Here is an 18,185-nt window from a genome sequence, read left to right on the forward strand (position 1 = left end):
CCCCTCATGGTGTCAGGATAGAGGGACGATCCCCTCATGGCTTCCCACAGCGCAGACCTGGCCGGCACCCCGCAAGGGCCTCCAAGACCTCGGGGGCCAGGACAGCCCAACGACCGCAGGTCGGGTGAGGTGGGGCCGGTCCCTGAGGGAGAAGCGCCAGTCCTGAGGCAAGCGTCCACCTCGATCTGTGGTGCCGGGCCGGGGCTGCCCTTCTCCTTCTCCTCCTCCTTCTCCTCCTCCTCCTCCCCCGCGTGTGCGGTGCGCGGCCGCATGTGGGGCGCAGGCGGCGGAGTCTCCACCTCTTCTGGCAGCGGGAACCTGTGGCTGCCAAGCTCCATTAAAGCCATCAGCAGCCGGGGGGACGCGCTCCGCGGCGAAGGCGGGGTGGGCTGCGGTGCTTTATTTTAAAAGATATAGTTTTCTTTTTTCGCCCCCCCTTTATCCTTTCGCAAGGTTCGGGCTCAGCAGGACGCCTGCGGGCTGAAGCCGGGGTGCCGCCGCCGCGGGCACCGGAGCGCCGGAGGCGGCCCATGGCTGCACCGCCGGGCGCCGCGCCCCGCTGAGCTCCGCGGGCACAGGCGGCGATCGCGCCTCTGGCCGAGACACACAGCGGGCACCATGGTCCGGTGCTGGTGGCTCGCAGGGCTGCTCGTAGGTAGGTGCCACCGGCGGCCGGTGCCGTCCCGCGGCGAGATTACGGGAGGGCGAGCGGGTGGCGGAGTCGGGGTCGTACCCTCCTGAGGTTCCCCGTCACCTTCCTCACCCATCCGGGCACAGTGAAGGGGCAGGAGCGGGCAGGAGGGTGCAAGGGGTTGGAATGCAACGGGACTGACTTTATGGGGAGTGCAGAGGGACAGCGAGGAGTGTGCAAAGAAGTGTGCGAGGAGAGCGCAGCGGACTGGGGAGGAGGATGCAGGAAAATGTAAGGGGAGTGCGAAGAGGGTGCAAAGAAGCGGCGAGGAGGGGGCGACGGGACCAGCAGGAAGTCGCACGGCGGGTCTCGGTGGGGCCGGCGCCGCGACGGGGAGCCCAGGGTGCCCCCGCCCGGGCAGAGGCACCTGGCGCCCGGAGCTCCTCGCTCGTCGCTCCCTGCCCGGGTCACCCTCGGTGCCCGCCGGCCCGGGCAGGGTTTCCCTCAGCTTCGGTGCCCGCCCGGCCCGGGCAGGGTTTCCCCGCCGTGCGCCCGCGGAGTGCCGGGAGCTCCGCAGCCCCACCGCCGCTCGCCGGGGCAGCGACGGGCGGGAGCGCCCCGGAGCCCCGGGTTGCTGCCCCCGAGCTGTGCGATTGGGACCGGGGACAGAACCCCTGAAGCCTTTTCCGAAGGAGTGAGTGCCGTGCAGGGATGCCAGAAGGGTTGGCGGTCCGGTGCTGAGCTGCCCAGGGAGGTGCTGGCAGAGGCAGTCGGACATCTCCTTTGTCACCGCAACTCGTTCCTGTCCCGCGTGTGGTGCACGGAGAGCATCGAGCAGAGTTTCGCGGCAGGAAGGGCTTAGAGGTGATTTGCACTGGAGCTGGAAATTCTCCTTGGGAGGCTCCAGCACCTGCTCTAGCAAGGGGCAACCTCACAAGTAGCCTCCTGCTCCAGGGACGTGATTCTGAGCCCCAACTGTGCAGACAGACTCGCAGAGCAGCACAAGCTGCATCTTTGCAGCTCTCTTTCAGAAAGGCATCTTTCAACCCCACGGTTCTTGGAGCAGTTTCAGAAGAAAAGGTTCTGGCTTAAGAGGCCATATGGGAAAACAAAGGCAACTGTGTTGTGAAAAATACACAAAATAATTTCTGTTTACGACAAAGAGCAGAGTCTGAGGGAAACTCCTCCATCCTCAGACAGTATTTTCCTAGGAAATGCAGAGAAGATCCTTGGTTGAGACTCCTGAACAGAAGGGACAGGTGAAAGGAAGGGTGGGAGGATGTCCCTGAGGGCCCTGTGCAGTCTGGACACTGAAAATCCAGACTCCTGGTTTCTACTGCTCTTTCTACCACTTAGTTCACTCATCTGAGGTTTTGGGCAGCAAATACCACACTGGCTCGCCTCCCCAGCTCAGGGCTTAGTGATCAAGGCAAAAGAACTGTGTAGTGACAGCTATTGGACATTACTTGCATTAAGTGTAAAGGACCAAACTATAGAAAGAAATCTCTGAGCAGGGCACTTCTGTAGAGTTACTTTCCTGTTCTCCTTACGTGGGATCTTTGTCATGTGTTTGCAAAATAAAGCTGAGAAATATGAATCCTCTAAGTATCTTACTAGCTCAAGTTGCTCTGCTCAGGGATCTGTTATACTGCATTATGTAAGTTTACTTACTGAAGTCTAATCAGAATAATTATTTCTTAAATCCTCGTGCAGTTTCTCTTAGTCTGCTCTAACCTAAACTCTCTGCTTCTTGCATCTGATGTCAGTGAGAGAATTTCCATTGATTTCAGTAAGAACAGAAACTGAACCTCAAAGTAACTGTTTAAATACCTAAGGCAGACCCAGAACTCATTAAAATCAAAGCAAGCTTTGCTCACTGTGAGCAAGACGAGCATTCTGCATTTTGCATAAGGCTGAACATTAGCATGAGCATGACACCAGTGCATAATTAGTTGAAAAACCACTTCAGTTAGGAACTGGATCTGACTTTGGAGTCTCCTCCAGAAAAGAATCACTCATTCCTGGAAATGTCCCCAGAGACCTGCTGACTTTTACCTAAGCTTTCATGAAAGTCTGTACATTCCAATAACACCGCACTGATATTTTTCATGTGTAGCTTCTCCTACGTGGTTTTAACATAAAAAATCTATTCTTGCTTTCAATGTTTATTTTTAAGTTTGAAAGTGACAATGTTGAGGTAAAATAAGATCACCAGTTGCATTCAGTTAAGAGATTAGCAAGAGAATCCCATAAGTGATAGAACACCACTCAGCAAAGAGATGTGTGTCTATCTACACAATAATATATCTGTTCTTACTACTAAACCAACATCATTGTCTTTGGTTCAAATATTTATTTGGTTAATGTTTACTTAGCTAATTTTTTTTACCAAGTTGGTGGTTATTATTCTTCATTTCTCAGGCCAAAAAAAATCAACAACTAATGTGCTATGCTGGATTGTGTGATATAACTCTATTTGTTCTTTCAATAATTATAGGGTTAGCCACGTTTCAAATTATATGGATATAGATAAAAACAGGGCTGAGAGGCAAAAAAAAGCACAAGTGAAAAAAATATTGTGTGGTTTCTATATTTTCCCCACAAGCACAAATTGTTGAGTAAGGAGATTTTCAAAAGCCAGAAATTGCTGTGAAGAAAACCAAAGCTGGAATCCAGTGCTAGGGGAGGCTGCATCTGGCAGAACAAAGTTTGGAAAGAGGTTTTGCTTTCAGTGGGATCCTGTGTTTCCCCACAACAGAGCATATGTCATCTATAAAGACAATGCTTTCATGGGTGAGATACAATCACTGCTAAAACCAACCTCAACATTAGGAAGCACCTATACAATGCTCTTACACAAGTGCTTTGGATTTCTTACTCATTTGCTGAGGAAGATAAAGGTATGAAAGAAAAAACTTCCTGATTTTAAGATGGTGTATCTCAGATATAATAATCCCAAGAAACTGACAGTGAGAACGTGAGAATTTCAGTGTGTAACCCTTCTTCTGTAGGCTAAGAGTGCTGCCAGAAACTGAAGATATGATTCATAGAACAGCTCCTTCTCTTCCCATTTTAATTTGTGTAAGATCTGAAGGGTTAGTAAGCTACAATCTGTGGGTTTTTTTCTTTAAGGAGTTAAAAGGTCTCATGGTTTAAAATGCAAAATAAGAGAAGTTCTGTTTCTGTGTCTTAGAAAAGAAGCTCTAATATCTATTTGAAATGCCAGGGCTTCAGGGTGTTAAGTGATAAGAGGGTTGAAATCCATCATTATTTTTGAGTTTTAGTAGGGTGATGGTGTGATAATTGTGGCTTTCATAGTGGTGTTTTCTCATTTTCAGTGAATAGCTTATTGAATCATCACAGTTTGAATTCAGCCTGAAACTGAATGCTGCAAAGAAGCTCAGCTCCTGTGGCACTGTTAGACTGATATTTGGATTGGTGCAAGCTCTGCTTACAGCTGGTGTGAGGGGACATAAATCAACAGGAGAAGTCTCACCACAGAGTGCTTGAAGAGATTTGCTTGAGTTTAGATTTTAAAATAATGCTTTCAACTTGAGTGTATGTCAAGCACTGAAAAAGTCCCCCACGGTTTCTCCTGGGTTAATAAGAAACATTGACAAATGTGTGATATTTTGGCCTTGTCTAACTCCAAGACTGTGGTCTTTGGAAGCAGCTTTCTCCTGGCACTCTGGGATCAATGTATGCACCAAGCTCCCCACTGAGACAATTGGATTCACCTTGTTCACACTCTCACTAAATCCACAAGTGCTGGACAAGCAAGTTATGGCTTGGCTCTCCCCTGTTGATACAAAAACACAATGACATGTTATTTTTAAAGCTTTTCAGGGAAAAAAAAAAATCATATTTCCCAGTTAGGCTGCCTGGAAAAGACAGATGAGAATATAAATGACAGCAAGGTTTTGCTGCAGAAAAGCTCCCAGAGTTTGTTAGTTTTGAGTAGCACAAGTCCTGTTATTAGATTATGCAGCACGTAGGCTGAATGTCAGCTCTGATTTTAGCATCTGTCGGCAGAGTTTAGGAGAACTGGAATGCATCAAAACTTGGCTGATGTGGACAGGCAAAACAGTAGACTGAAATTTCAGGCTATCTAGAAACCACACCCAGACCCCAAAACACATGTTAGAAGTAACTTTAATTCTGTGCTCCAGCTGAACAAGTAACCTTTTTCTGTGGTCACTTGTGGCTCTAAGTTAAATGTGTGTGTATTGCTGGTGTGGGCTCTGGATCAGTTTCCCTTCTTTCTGCAGAGCTTTTTTCCTGAGGATGCCTTCTGCTATGACTGCTTTTGAATGCCCTTCTCATCCTTGGCTTTGCAGGAGCCAAGTAGCCTCAGAATATTAGATCCTATTAGATCCTATTTTTATTACTATAAACAGTATCCTTGCAGCAGCGCCAAAAGTCCTGTTGTGTTAGGTGCAAAATAAAGAGAGAACAAAAGGATTGTTCTTGCTTTAGTAGGTTTATAACCTAATTTCCTGGACTTAGATTTTCAGCAATGAGTACTTGACATGGCAGGGACCTGCTGGGATTCCCAGCTGAGTCCAGCAGTTTAGTACCTATTGCCATTGCTTAGGTCTCTACATCCCTAAATGCCTTTGTGCATCCAGCCCTCATTTCTAGTCCCATGGAGGCCAGGCAGGGATTCTGAAGAGCAGGACAGTGAACAATGTGCTTACACAGGAGAGCAGCTGTCCCCCATGGGAGCAGGGAACTGGGACAGCTCCATAGCAGTGGGATACTGAAAGGCCACTCAGATTATCCCGCCAACTCCCTGCCAAGAGTGGGTTGTTCCCTGATGAACTAATGCTTTGCTCAATCCCTCAAATCCTGCCAAGCAAGTGGACTTAGGTTGCCTACTACATTGTGTCTCGAGAAGTTCACTCTGACATACAAGCCACATGTTTTTCCTCTCTTCATTCACTCCCAACAGAATCCTTTTATTCACTGCAAGGAATTCCTTCCTTTCCTTGGTGTTTGTGCTTTGTGAATATTTATAGGCTGTTATCATATCCATCTTGCTCAGCCAGGCTATATGTACTCTGCTCTTTTAATCTTCCTTTGTAACTCAATCCCTCCCACCCCCTCATCATTTTTTGTTGTTCTACTCTCAACTCCCGCCAGTTCCAGTTGCTCATTTTGCTTTGGGTAAATGCTGTATTTATGTTAATATTATGTGGTGGGTGGTCCTCTCTGCACTCTTGGTCCATGTGAGTGATTTAGACATTTGAAATGAGGTTGACATTTTATAGCCAAGCCATGGCTGATTACTGGTTCTGCTCTTCAAAGCACTCCAGGAAAAAATATGCTTAGCCATCACTATTACAAATGGCCATGATTGCCACTAATAAAGTGCCGTGCAGGGGTTCAGGGGTGCTGCCAAAACCTGCATGGGTGCTCTATACATTCCTAACAACAGTGTGGCATTAATTTCACATCCATATGCTGGTTATTCTGTTGGGTTTCCGACTCATCTGAATTAAAGAATATAGATGTAATATTTGCCATTTGGTAAGAATGTGAATTCTGGTTAGAATTTAACTGAGTCATGATGGTATGCTGGGGTATTGTTCAGCCTTGTTTTTGTTTTGGAAAACAAATGCTTCCCCCCATGTGCTCTCCCCAGCCTCTCACTGTTTAGGCACCCAGGGAGTTAGAGATCTCACTGTGGTCTCACCTATCTCACCAAACTGAAATTCAGTCTTTCAGCAGTTCTCAAGTAAAAAGGCTCTAACATAACCTTTCTTTCCTTTGTTTTCTTTTGGGTTTTGGTTACATATTTACCTGTGCCAAACTTACATGGCAATCAGAGTTAAACTGATCAGACTTTAACACAAGTCATGGTATGTTAATGCTGTGAGTTCTCAGATTTTGGCTCACAGCAGAACCCCCTTCTCAACCCCCTTGCCCTCTCTCCTGTCCCTGGCTGGGCTGCCCAGTGCAGGGCTGGCAGCAGGATGGGCTCTGAGCTAAAGGACAGTTACCTCTGAGCTGACCACAGTGGCTGGGCCAGCTGGGGCCATTGGGCTGCCTGGAATTGCTGCTCTTTTCTCCAGTAAATCTTTTGACACTGGCCAGTTTAGCTCTAGAAGAAGCATAGACTGGTCTGAGTCTGTGCAACATCTGGGGGTGAGAAGGAGGAACATGAAGTGAAATGGCTCCTGTCTCTGTCAGGACAGCAGGGATATTGTGAGTAGAGCTCTGTTGTGTAAAAAAGAGTGGTATTTTGGTGAGCATGATCTGCAGGAGAGCTCTTGGGAGGGTGGACTCACATCTGGCTCTTGGGCTTTATTTTGTCACCACAAGTCCTCTGTGCCAGCTCTTACATGTCCAGCATAGTTCATCCCACTTGAGAATATCATGATCTGTAAGGTCCCTTCCAACCCAAACCATTCTGTGATTCTCCCTATCCCATTTCTCCTTCTTTCCTTAATCAGAATGTTTACTGTCAGTTTAGGGGCATCTTCTGAATAAGGTGCTGATGAGACATTTCCTACTTACAGACTCCAGTAGAACTGGGATCAAGCCCTTGAATCCCCTTTATAGTGTAAGGCTTGGTTGTCTTTGGGGTAAACAGCCAGAGAGGCAGTTTTAAGAAGCCATTTTATTTAAATGTGGTTTATACTGAAGAAGATCTTTGGAGTACTTCTCCTTCCTCCCCTTCCCTACCACAAATCCCATCTGTCTTGTCATCTGTTGCTGGACATGACACTTAACAAGAAAAATACATAATTCCATTATTCCAAGAGCAAAATATTTACTTCTCTAGTGCCTTTAAAACCCCCAGGCAACTCACCACAAGCCCTTCACTATTTTAATTTTGGATATGAGACAGATCAGGCAGTGCTCACAGCCTTAGAACAAAGCCAGGCTAAAACCATGGAATGGGATGTCTGAGCTCATATGCCATTGTGCTAAATGTATGTGGTGAAAGTATGTTTTGAAAACTTCTCTAAAATCCCAAACTACTTGGGACTTTTGAGTTTCCTCTTAGGATCTGCAGGATTTCATGTGTGATTATGCTCAGCTGTGCAGAGGAAACTCAGGGTGATGCTCTGCAAGGATAGTTCATGGGTAATACAGTTACTGCAACAGCCTTGAGGGCATAACTGAGAAACATTTAGTGAATTCAAAGCATTTTATGAATATCATGAACTGAGCACCAGAATGGTGAAACAGCTAAATGTGAATATACCCATTTTACAGACAAATAAAAGAAGGGATGAATAATAGAAATACTTTTCCAGAAACCAAACAGTGCTCCAGTGAAAGCACTGGCATCGTCCCTCAACCACTTGACCACATTCTGGCTTCAGTTCAGGGAGGCATTACTAATCAGGAAAAATGCTCATGCACTGGCTTAATTTCAAGCACATGCTTAAGTTTCACTGCAGCCAATTAGACTTAAGCGTGTGCTTAAGTCCTGTCCTGAGCTGTGTTCAGTTTGCATATAGGCAAAATGCAAGGTTCTGCTGCGATACAGTTTTCCATCCCCAGTGGGTTATATTTAAATTTTATAACTTTATCATATTATAATATAAAATTTATCTCTTCCCACAGAGCTGTTCTCTTGAGAATGCCTTTTTCTGAGTGAATTAAAGGCACCACTAACTTAATCTCCACACAAATGCAAGAAAAATTGATTTGCTAAATACAACCATTTTGTTTGCTCCTAAAAGAATTCTTATTCCTTTAGTGGCTAACCCAAAATCCATTCTGTGTGCTCTCAGGAGAGAAAAATGCTAAAGAAACACTGTTTTGCTGTGTTAATGAGGTCTGTGTGGAAAAGCATAATTCACTTATGCAAAATACATTGATACATTTCTTATCACCTATTTCTTTCCAGTCTGAACATTCCTCAGAAAATATCAAAGGTTTTATGTCATCTCTAAATGAAGAAATGTGTAATGCTCCATTACTTCAGGCCCTGATCTTATCCCTATGAATGGGTGACTAAGTGAAACATTAGAATTATAAATGGGAATGATAAATTCTGGCCATAGGAGGCAATAACATGTAACAGATTAAACAATCTAGCTCTGGAGAAGAGCTGATCCACAGTAACTAATTTGTTGCAAACTGTAATATATGCATTTTCTCCTCCATTTATGAAGAAACAGATGTGTGACTCAACTTTGCTTTTTTCCAGAGTCAATCTGCTTGGGGGAGCACAAACAAGATTTGTTTCCAAGGAGGAATACGACAGTATTTCTCTCTTGGTTGATGGTTTTTTCCTTTAGAAGTGAGAAGTGGCCCTGCATCTGGAGCACACAGCTCTTGTGTAGCTCAAGGCTCTCATTTCCAGACTTGGCTGTTGCCTTGAAATCTTCTACCTTAATTTTACCAACAATTTACTGGGAGGAGAATTTGAGAATTTCCAGTTCTGCCCTTCTTGTCAATTTGATGCCATGGATCTGATTTTCCTGAAAGTGGTTTATACAAGTGAGGGTGGAATGGTTGGTCAGCAGCTGCTGCTGGTGCTGTTTGCTCCAGGCTTGGTCTGCTTTGTGCTGATGGCAGTGACGAGCAGTCCCTGGCTCTGCCACTCCCTGCCTTGTGCAGCCCCTTGCTCTGAGGCTTTGGGCAGGTCTTTGGGATGCAGCACACCCTGGAAAGCTGGGGAAAGCCTCTGTTTTGTCTAAGGGCTGTGCTGGGGAGCTCTCTGGAAATGCTTGTGGTCAATCGATACAGACGCACGGCAGAGCGAGTGAGGGGGACAGATCACAGGCCTTTTTTTTGATTTTCCTATGAATGAGGATTTTTGTCTTGAAGATGAATTGTGAATAATTCCTTCCTCCTGCCTGAGAACTCTATAGAGCAGTTAATTTGTGTCTCTCTAAAGAAAGAGGAGCTGCTCTGATGCGCTTTACCAGGGGCTGAGTAACAGAGTGACATATGAGTGACAGCCACTTTGCTCTGCTCTTGGAAAGAGAGGTGCTCTAACTACAGATTTTAGGTCTGGGACTAAACTTTTCCAGCTTGAAAGGATGTTTGGATCTGGTGGGGCTGGAGTATTTGAGAAAGAAAAAAGCAGCCACAAATTTTGGACGCAAGCCAATAGCTTTTGGTTTGAGGATGCATCCAGCTTGGAGTCTCGTGCACAATTAAGTAAGACAAAATCCCTAGGAATTCCCATCATGTCAAATATTTACATTCTGGAGGCTTTTTTTTTTCTTTTTTTTTTTTTTCTTTCCCCATGAAGTTTGATCCTGATTATAAAAATTCCCTTTTGTATTGAATGTGTCAAAATGCAGTGCTTGCATTGCCAAAGTGTCTTTGCTCCCAAACAATGTAGACTATGAGTGTTTCTGCCAAGAGTAGCACGAAGGGTTCAGCGAGATATTGAAGCTTCTGCTGCAATAAACATACACAGAGCTCAGTTTGTGAGTTGACTGGGTTATATTGAGTATATTTTATAGCTGCATTCTATGTATCTATAGACTGCACTGATACCTCTAGAGTCTTTCTGTGGTTATGGGCAAGACCAAATCTGACCCTTATGTCCATTATTACCTCTAATACAAATAAAGTTATTTTTTAGTTTACTATATTCTTTAGGATAATAATATTGTGTTTGTTTGAAGTGTGGTTCAGTTTGGACTGCTCTTGTTCTGATGACTCTCCAGAATTTAGGCCACTTAGGGCAGTCAAATGAATCTTGGCATATTCTGAGTGTGAGTTTAAAAAAAGCCCTGGGAGAATGGAGCACACAGGACCACAGAGTAAAGTCATGGCAAAGCTGGGGTGAGGATACAGATCCCCAGCTCCTAATGGCTCTCCTAAATAGGCACCCATGGGGCAGCCTCACACATGCTGCAGCTGCCAAATTAGAGGTTTAACTAGTAGCAGTGGGTTTTGTCATCCCATATTTTCCCATTTTCATATGAAGAATCACAGGAACTGCATTTTAGGAAGCATGAGTGCAAGCAATTGTGAAGGAGTTGGCTGTGCCTGCTCACCTCATCCAGCCCTTAAGGATGGTAAGAGCAGTGCAGTTGTGAGTCTGTTCCCAAAAGAGCCCTGCACTCTAATAATGTGCCTTTCCAGCTGTTTCATACACTCCAGGGTGAGGTACCAGAAAATGCAAGGCTGGTTTCCCTGGCCTTTGGATACTGCTCTCCATCTTCACTGGGGGCTTCCCTTTCCATGTGTTTATTCCTTTTGTGGTAGTTCAGGCTTTGTGTGCTCAAGTCCACGCAAATACATTTCAAGTGACCTGTAAAGCCTTCACAAATGGCAGCACCATAGTGAACTGGCTGAATTTGTTCATCAGATAAAGGTCTGAAGTTATTGAGTGGGATTCCCTCTCATTTTAGAGGGGTTTTAGTGGGGCTCCCTCTCCAGGAGCCTCTGACTTGCATAGCAGACATTTAATTACTGAATTCCCACCTGACTTGGTCCAGAGCTTGTATATTGTGACTCTGTGTGTTCATCTTCTTGACTGAGGCACGGGTGTGCAAACCTTTTACATCCTCATTCTGTGGGAAGGCGACACATAGATGTTGGATCTTTTGTTCCAGCTGATAAGCAAGCTGGAAAGCAACCTGTGTCTTAACACTGGTATGGAGTGAATAAAAGTTGGCTTCAAAATGTCCAGCACACTCCTGGGTAAAATGCAAAGTACAGCTGGAGCAAACGAACCCCATCTGGGCTCATAAAACCCTGGCTGGTCTGAGCTCCACTGGGACCGGGGTCAGTTGTACCACAGAGAATCAGTGGGGTTTCGGGAGGAGCTTCACCAACAGCTCATTCTGCGGTGCCATGAAGAGGGAAATCCCAAGTTTCTTAGAGAAGCAAGCCTGCAATGAGTGCCACAGAGTGCTTAAGCAAAGAGTGAATAACGTATGGGAATATATGTACATATGTGTGCGTGCATGCAAAGGTCTTCAGGATTTAGCCGAGTGTTCACACATTCCCTAAGCCAATAACATCCGTTGTTATGGGAAATGAGGTAAGTGACAGAATTACTGTCCTTATGGCGGGCGACAGGCGAGGCCAGCGTTCCCATGCTGTAATTCCCCGTTCCAGCCACTGCCTCAACAATAGCATGAGAGGGGAAGAACACGAACAAAGAGTGCTCCGTGTTATTTGAAGATTTCATCTAAAAACCAGTTGGATTTAGATGAAACTCAAGTCGGAAAACTTGAGTGAAATAAACCGCCCTGTGTCCTTAGCTAAGGGTTTGCTGCTGAGCGGGGTCCGTTCATTGTCCGGTCGGGGGCTGGGCGCTCGGGGGGCTCCGCTCCGCGCTGCCCCGCAGAGCTGACCCCGCTCCCCCGTGTCCCGCAGCCTGCGCGGCCGCGGAGCCGCGCTGCCGCCAGCAGCTGCGCCACCTGCAGGACAGCGCCGGGATCGCCGCGCGGCTGCCGCCCCGCCTGGAGGGGCGCTGGGTCTCCACCGGGTAAGGCACCCCCACACCCCGGGAATGCGCCCCAAACCCCGGGAAGGCACCCCAGCACCCTGGGAACTCGCCCCCCTCCCCTGATAATGCGCCCCTAAAACCACGGGGAAGACACCTCGTACCTTGGGAAGGAACATCCATCTCAAAGCACCCCAGATCCCTGGGAACTCGCCCTTAACACCCCGGGTAAGCCACCTCGTTCTCCTGGGAAGGCACCTCCAGACCCCGGAAGACCTCAGAATGGACCCTCAGAGGCCCCAGCCCCTCAGCACAGCAAACTGTCCGGCAGCAAGACGAGGGTTTCCTTCTCCCCTTCCCCAAGCCCTCATTCCCATCTGGAGGAGGGCTGGGACCCCTGGGTGTCCCTGGAGCCACCTGCCATTTCCCATCGGGGTGCAGCTCAGATGGGCAGAGCAGCCCTGATTCCTCTGCTCTCTGCACTCCTTCTGCGGACATGCCTGAAGTGTAAGGCCTCTGTCCATCACTTTCAGATTTTAGTAGCTGATGCCCAGACTGTAAAGCCACCCATGGGTGGCCACCATGTTTGGGAGGCTCTTGCCCAGGAAGCTGCTCCCAGCTCTGCTCGCCCTCTCCCGCACCCCGGCTGCCCTGGGAGGGATTTCTCTCCATCCTGCCGTGGCTCAGCGCTGCCTTCCCCACAGGTGTGAGGTGCGGCCGGGGCCCGAGTTCCTGACCCGATCCTACCTCTTCTACACCAACCGGCTCTTCAAGGCCCTCCAGTTCTACTACCGGGACCCGTCCTGCCGCGACCCCTCCTACTCGCTGGTCATCAAGGGCAAGCTCCGGCTGCGCCAGGCCTCCTGGATCACCCGCGGCGCCACCGAGGCTGACTACCACCTCCACAAAGTGGGCATCGTGTTCCACAGCCAGAAGGCCATGCGGGAAGTGGCCTCCTGGATCAACCAGACCTCTGGCGAGGGCTGCCGCGGGTTCCTGCCCCCGGGGCGCTCCTGGGCTCCCGGAGCCCTGTACGAGGTGCTGAGCGCCAAGACCGAGCGCGACTGCACCGCGGCCTTGGGCTTCGCCATGCACGAGCTGAGCCTGCTGAGAGTGGAGAGGCACTTCCAGCCGCTGCTGCAGCCGCAGCAGAGCGGGAGCCGGCTGGTGGAGGAGCTCTACCTGGGGGACATCCACACGGACTGGGGGGAGAGGCTGCACTACCGCCCCACCGGCTACCAGCGCCCCTTGCAGAGCGCCCTGGTAAGGATGAGGCCTTTGCACGGTCCCCTCGCTGCATCAGGGCCTTGCCAGCAATTCCCTGGCTGTTCCAGTCACACCTTGCAGCACTTGGCCCCCGCAGTCCTAAGGACACGCGGGTGAAGCAGGGCAGGAACCTGGGGGGTGCGGGGTTCACCCTCTGCCTTCCCGAGAGGACAGGACCAGGGTGGGTGAAAGCTCAGCAAAGCCAACATGGGAAACAAGCCTGCACTGACATGGGCCTGGAGCTACCAGCTTTCTTTTGGCCGTGTTTTCCTAGGAAATGCATTTTCCTTGTTTCCTGCACCAAAGTCAGTGAAGGCTTCAGGCTGCACATTGTTAGAGCCTGTCTGCTCTGCCCTTCATCTGCTCTGCCCTTCATCTGCTCTGCCCTCTCCTTGCTCCTTGGGGTGTGCTCCAAGCTGAGGATAACAAGGGATCTGCCATTAACTCTTCAGCCCTTGCTGCAGTGCCAGTAGCACAGGAACTTGCCCCCAGTGCAATAATGTTATTACACGGGAATCAGACTTCCATTTTGACATACATAAAACTGAGCAGCAGACTTTGGTTGCCTTTTATTCTATTTTGTTTTGTTTTATAGCAACTTAGTTATTCCCAAGAAAGCAGCATTCCATCTGAATCGAAGCTGATCAAATCAGAAATATGGTGGTGAAAAAACCACTCTGAACTTTGCCAGATAGAAGGGAAATAAATAAAAAGAAAATTATTTTGGGGCAGCATTTCCCCACACCTCGAACCACACCAACTGAACTTTGAAAAACACAGAGCAACACTCCTCTCCCTCTCAAAAGTAACATTCTCAAATTGGTTAAACTTGTATTATCTTGGGCCAAAACCATATATATGAGCAAAACCAGATGGTAAACATAAACACTTTTAAAAGTTAATTTAAAACCAAACCTAAAGATACTGAAATTCACTCTCTGAATGCAGCCCTGTAATTAATCAGCCAACAGCTCTCCAATGGACCTGCACATGATGTCACCACTTGGCCATAATTAGAAGCTGCCATACATTAGAAATAACTTCACACGACTGGTTTAAGCAAGTAAGGGTTTTGGCTCCATGTCCATAGTGATAATTTTATTGGGCACAGGATTTTTCTTTTTTTTTTTTTTTTTTTTTTTTTTTAAATTTTTAATTTCTGTGAACTGACAACCATTTGCCTGTGCTGGTGAGTTACACAGCTATGTCAGAAATTACTTTTTAACTCTCTTTTTGAAAATATCACTCTTTTCCCCTTAAATTTATATCTGTTTTAAAGAAACCCATTCTCCCCAAATTACCTTTCATTATCAAAGAATTTCCTGCCTAAGGAGAGCATATATATTTGCCAACTTCTGGGATTATTTAGCCATAATGTACTGTGTACTGTCAGCACTCATTACTGTGACAGTAGCAGTAAAGCAAGCTGAAAATGACTAAATTACAGTAGACTCCAATCAACTTGCATGTAAATTACCCACCCTACAGTTAACTACGGAGTTATTTAACCTTCTTGCCTATGACAGTTCAGTAAAGATTAGCTCGTGTTCTAGAAAATTATATAATGTTCCAACCCTGCTTATTTAAAAATAAATCAGTTGTGATATATGAAGTACAAGAAAAATTTCCAAGCTACACAAAACCCCTGCTGGCAGCGGATCAGGGCAGGGCTGGTTTGACTCAGAGCTCTGCACCGGCGGGGAAGCGAAGGTCAGGGCCTCCTTCTGCAGAGGGTCCCTGAGTTTCCTTCCCCCGTTCTGGCTGCTGGGAAAACCCCGCGTCCCCCTCCCTCCTCCTCCGCATCCCTGGATGTGGCAACAGGGGCAGGAACGGGGCTCGGGGGAGGCAGAACACCTTGGGCTGTCCCGGAGGTGCTGCAGCCGCAGAGCTCCCCGCGGCCAGGTGTCACAGCCTCCTTCATTGCCAAAACTGCGGCATCCTTCAGTTCGGCACCGCCCAGCGCCCTCATGCTCGCCCAGCTGGCCACGGGAAACGGACGGGGGGGAGCACCCTGGGTGTCCCGAGGGAGCGCTCCCCGGCCTGGCTGCGGCTCTGCCCTTGCCCCGGGCTCCTACCCGGGCTGTCCTCAGCAGCCCCGGCCCGGGGTGGCCGCAGGGCGCAGCCCGGTGTCCTTCGGCTACCAGAATAGCAAAGAGCAGGGCAGCGCTTTATCCCCTTAATCTGCTCGGCAGCCTCTGCCAAGCTCCCCGCAGCTCCGCACCCTGCTGCGGGCGAGGGGAGTCGCAGCTTTTGAAAAATTCTGGAAGGGTTTGTTTGGTCTTTTTTTTTTTTTTCTTCCCAGTTGGCAGAACTGTTATTTTCTGTCTCCTGCAGCACCACGTGCACCCTTGCCCGGCGTGTGGGATTATCTCCAGGGCCGATGAGCACCACCCCCCGATCCTGCCCGCCCGAGCCGCGCTGCCCATGCAGCTCAGCGGCAGCTGGGTCAGCACCCACTGCGAGGTCCGCCCGGCCGTGCTCTTCCTCACCAGGTACTTCACATTCCACGGCAATAACCACACCTGGGAAGGGCATTACTATCACTACTCCGACCCGCTCTGCAGGCAGCCCACGTTCACCATCTACGCCTCCGGGCACTACAGCCAGGGCATCCCGTCCTCCAAGGTGCGGGGCGGCACCGAGCTGGCTTTTAAAGTCACCCAGGCTCGGGTGACGCCCATGGACCAGGTGACGGTGGTGATGCTCAACTCCTCGCAGCCGGGGAGCTGCGGGCTGGCGGGCTCCTGGAGCGCCGGCGTGGAGCAGGATATAACACCCACGAACGGATGTTTGGCTCTGGGCATCAAGCTGCCCCACACCGAGTACGAACTGTTCAAAACGGAGCAGGACACGCAGGAGCGCAGCCTCCTCTACATCGGGGAGCGGCCCACGGACGGCTCCAGCCCCGACAGCCCCGACAAGCGACCCACGTCCTACCAGGCCCCTCTGATCCAGTGTGCTGCAGCCTCAGAGGAATTCTCCAACTACATTAGTCTGAAATACGTGGGAAGAAAGGATGCTAATGGGATCGAAGCACTAAAACCTTTGCCTGTGGCCTTTTTATTGTTTATAGCACTTCTGTTTTTAAGATGGGACTAGTTATCTCTTCAGGTACAATGCAGAATTCAGATAAATCTTGGTGCTAGCGTGATTTTTATATCCTCCAAATGAGCACATCTGGAATCAGTTTTACTCAGATTTGGAAACACTTTTTAAAAACACCCAATAGCAAATGAAGCCAAGGAGATATGCCTGACTCCACACTGTTTGTCCTGTGGCTTTATTGCCTAATCTCCCCTCTTTGCGTGCAAATTTAATGTACTGACACGGATGCACTGCACATTGCAACAGATAATTTAGCAACATGAGGGGGGGAAAAAGTGACATCAATTAAAATTGCTGCTTTGAGCTTTTGACATTGCTAAGATTTAATCAAGAGCTTGATTCAGATGTAATTCAAACATCCGAAGTGTTGGCTGCTGAGTTTCTTTGAGGTTAAGTTCCCTCCCATCACACTCCTTTTTGCTGTTCATGCAAATTTCATCTGCAGAGTCAGTCAGCAATAAACAGTCAGCAAGTGTTCTTGAGAAGGGCACGGTTCACGTGCCTCTTGCAGTTTACAGATATTTTCTGCACTTTGCCTGTGTATGTCACACACAGGGAGCCACAAACAGTCTTTGCACTTGGAGATGCCCAGAACAGCCCTCACAGAGGGCTCAACTTTTCCACCTGACCCTGGGCATAGATTACAGTAGATGGAAAACACTTCTATGCACAGCTCCAAGCCTCAGCATTCCCTGGCTGCAGCACTGCATCCCTGCTGTGTTACCCAGCTCTCCAGTGCAGTGCTGGCCTGGCTGTGAGCCATCAGCAGTGTCCCCGTGTCACTGCTGCCATGCCCGGCACAGGCACCATCACCATGAGCTGTGGGAAGGGGAAGATCCCTCACCAGCCCTCTCAGGCCATGCATTTCCACTGCCTCCTTTGCAGTTACTGGCACAGCAGTTGTTAATCCAGCTCTCCTCTCAAAGTGTCACTTCCAGCCTCATTCCTGTACAGATGTTTTATAAATCTGCCTCTGGTGAACAATGAGCTGAAGAGATGCTCAGATCAGACAGCACAGTCAGGTCAAACTGATTCCTACTGACAAGCAGGACAAACTATGAAATTATATTCCCTGTCTGCTGCAGCTAAGCATCACATAACTTCCTCGAGAAGCCCTTCTCCAGCAGCTAAATCCTCTCCAAATAAGCCTATATATCTTATCCACAAAAGATATTTTGTTAAAGCAGCTATGCAATAGCCACCTTCTTAATGCTGTATTTACGAACTTGCAGCTTGTACTTAGATAAATTATGGGGTTTATAACACAAAAATACTTTGGGGGGATCTGTACATTAATAATTCAAATGAGAAGCTTATTAAATGCATTACAGTTGTGACATAAATGTTGTCAGCATGTTCACATGTTCCAGGCATGACCCAATATTAGTCATGCACATAAACAGTTCTACTTGAAGGTGATACACAAAAGGGCCAGGCTTGGCTGCCTTACCTTGGGTTCCCTCCCTAATCCCTGGAGACTTCAGCAGGTAAATCTTAGTTCCAATCCTGTTGGTTGTGCTTTGTTCTCTGCTGCTGCACAGAGATCCACGGGCAACTGAAGTGATCTCAGAGGAGGTGGTGTCTCCTTGGGGATGTTCCCATTAGGATGCTGTGAACTGGGCGAGTCCTGGGCAGCTCAGCTGCACCTCCTGTAAGCCACACACCAGCAGAACTTTTCCTTCAAGAGTTTCCCATCACTGTGCTCACCACAGCCCAGGGAGAGGCTCCTGTGGCTCCCATCAGCACAGGTACCTGTTCTGCAGGACACAGATGCCCATGGCAGGAACAGGGAACAGCCTTGTGCTG

The 18,185-nt window shown here is 48.4% G+C and overlaps 1 protein-coding gene across 1 annotated transcript; it reads left to right on the forward strand.

The window, feature by feature from the left end:
- Positions 1-264: 264 nt before the first annotated feature.
- Positions 265-17,722, forward strand: APCDD1L (APC down-regulated 1 like). The gene is made up of 4 exons (XM_059862477.1): positions 265-655; positions 11,939-12,050; positions 12,713-13,271; positions 15,609-17,722. The coding sequence occupies exons 1-4, from the start codon at positions 619-621 to the stop codon at positions 16,371-16,373; spliced, it is 1,473 nt and encodes a 490-aa protein (XP_059718460.1). The 5' UTR covers positions 265-618; the 3' UTR covers positions 16,374-17,722.
- The last annotated feature ends 463 nt before the right edge of the window (positions 17,723-18,185 follow it).

Source organism: Haemorhous mexicanus, chromosome 18 (assembly GCF_027477595.1).
Source record: "Haemorhous mexicanus isolate bHaeMex1 chromosome 18, bHaeMex1.pri, whole genome shotgun sequence".
Classification (NCBI taxonomy): domain Eukaryota; kingdom Metazoa; phylum Chordata; class Aves; order Passeriformes; family Fringillidae; genus Haemorhous; species Haemorhous mexicanus.

Bases quoted from the DNA above. Each gene is read 5' to 3' on its own strand.
- APCDD1L (XM_059862477.1), top strand. From the start codon at position 619: ATGGTCCGGTGCTGGTGGCTCGCAGGGCTGCTCGTAG. The intron at 656-11,938 runs GTAGGTGCCACC...CGTGTCCCGCAG, and splicing joins GCTCGCAGGGCTGCTCGTAG to CCTGCGCGGCCGCGGAGCCG. The intron at 13,272-15,608 runs GTAAGGATGAGG...TGTCTCCTGCAG, and splicing joins GCCCCTTGCAGAGCGCCCTG to CACCACGTGCACCCTTGCCC.